Here is a 1,676-nt window from a genome sequence, read left to right as displayed (position 1 = left end):
TACTGTTAACGCAATTAATTTCAAATCTTGTGTTTGTTTCAGGTTCTGCTACCTACCTTAAGATGTCCTTTAATGAACAGCAGTGCAAGCAGCCATGTGTGCCTCCTCCATGTCTTCAAAAGTCCCAAGAGCAGTGCCAGGCAAATGCTGAGGAAGTGTGCCTTCCCCCATGCCAGGACCCCTGCCAGGAGAAGTGCCCAGTGCAAGTTCAGGAGGTTTGTCTTCCTCAGTGCCAGGGATTATGCCAAGAAAGTTGCCCACAGCAAAGCCAAGACCAATGCCCATCTCAGTGTGTGGAGCCATGCCAGGAGCTATCTCAGACAAAATGTGTGGAAGTTTGTCCACAGAAAGTCCAGGAGAAGTGCTTGCCCCCTGGCAAGGGAAAGTAACTTCTCATAATGCCATCTGGGGTCAAGAAGATGGCCAACAGATGAAAACCCAACCCAAGCTCATGCTATGGTAGCCTTCACCTGTGGATACCTCTGTGTGCACCTTGTTCTTGCCTCCTGGTTTCCTCAGTATTCCAGGACCGGGTCTGTTGTCTCTGAAGACATTTCTCTCTGTATTTCATCAGTCTTTGTGAATAAGTATTGTTCACAGCAGTCTAATAGAAGGTTGCCATCATAGGAATAGTGCAGTTATAAGGGGAGACCACAGAAGCCTCGTTCAGCTCCCTTGGGGCACAAACTTACCCAGCCTTGAGTGTGTAACAGCCAAGGATGCTTTCGTTCCTCACTCAGAGTATCAGCCTCTCACTCAAGCCTCAAAAAAAGCTGAAATTTGATGGACCTTGTACGATCACCACCACCACAACCACCACCATGAATACAGAGAAGAGGTTGGTGGTACTACAGAAATAAAAAATTGAATCATTTAGTCTCTGCATTCTAAAAAGGAACAGCAAATTATTGGACATTGGAATGTTAGTTCTGCTTTTAAAAATAAAAAAAAATACATATGTAAATGGTTGAATCTAAACAGGACAGATGAGATAGGATGTCTGGGATCCGGTTGATCTTTGTGCTTGATGTCTGGTCTGCTTTGGGCCCTGTAATTTCACGTACATTCTTTAGACATGTGATTTGTGTCTGTGTGGTGCAGCCTAGTCTTCTCTTCAGCTTCATTGCTTTCTTCTCCCTTGTGAAGGTAAAATACAGAATAAAGCTGATCCCAAGGCTGATGTCTGACTTAATGTGTGCTCTTTCCTTCCCACCACCCAATCACAGGCCATCCTTGTGATGATTTTGTTCCCCCTTTTATGGACAATCTGGAGTAGGAATGAGAAAGAGACCTTACGGAAGCATAGAACAACAATGTTGACAGAGGCTCCATGACAGAGGATCACCTGGACTCCTCCACCCTCCCCCACAACACATCGTGGGCTCATCTATACACACACTTCACACCTGGGAGAATCCAACAGGGCCTGGGACCTGTCCTCAGAACTTTAGGTCCAGAATTCTTGCTACTATGGGTTCTCTCCTCTCTGATACTTGCCTTCAGAAGAAAGGTCTCAGATGGGGATGAGGAGAGTTGTATGGAAGAAGGGGTCCCAAGTGAATCCATGATACCTTATAAACATAGCATCCTTGTCAGAAGCAAGAATTAAGCATGCCTCTGAGATAGAGTCTGAGATAGAGAAATTGCCCTGCGATCCCAGTTTTAAGAAGAGCCAA

At 45.5% G+C, this 1,676-nt stretch overlaps 1 protein-coding gene across 1 annotated transcript; it reads left to right on the top strand.

Annotated features, from left to right (window-relative positions):
• Positions 1 to 56: 56 nt before the first annotated feature.
• On the top strand, positions 57 to 1,123 carry PRR9 (proline rich 9). Its single transcript, XM_047873026.1, has one exon. It carries the CDS (start codon positions 63 to 65, stop codon positions 387 to 389), a length of 327 nt encoding a protein of 108 aa, XP_047728982.1. The 5' UTR covers positions 57 to 62; the 3' UTR covers positions 390 to 1,123.
• The last annotated feature ends 553 nt before the right edge of the window (positions 1,124 to 1,676 follow it).

Source organism: Prionailurus viverrinus, chromosome C1 (assembly GCF_022837055.1).
Source record: "Prionailurus viverrinus isolate Anna chromosome C1, UM_Priviv_1.0, whole genome shotgun sequence".
Lineage (NCBI taxonomy): Eukaryota > Metazoa > Chordata > Mammalia > Carnivora > Felidae > Prionailurus > Prionailurus viverrinus.
This window is presented reverse-complemented; position numbering and strand designations above follow the sequence as displayed.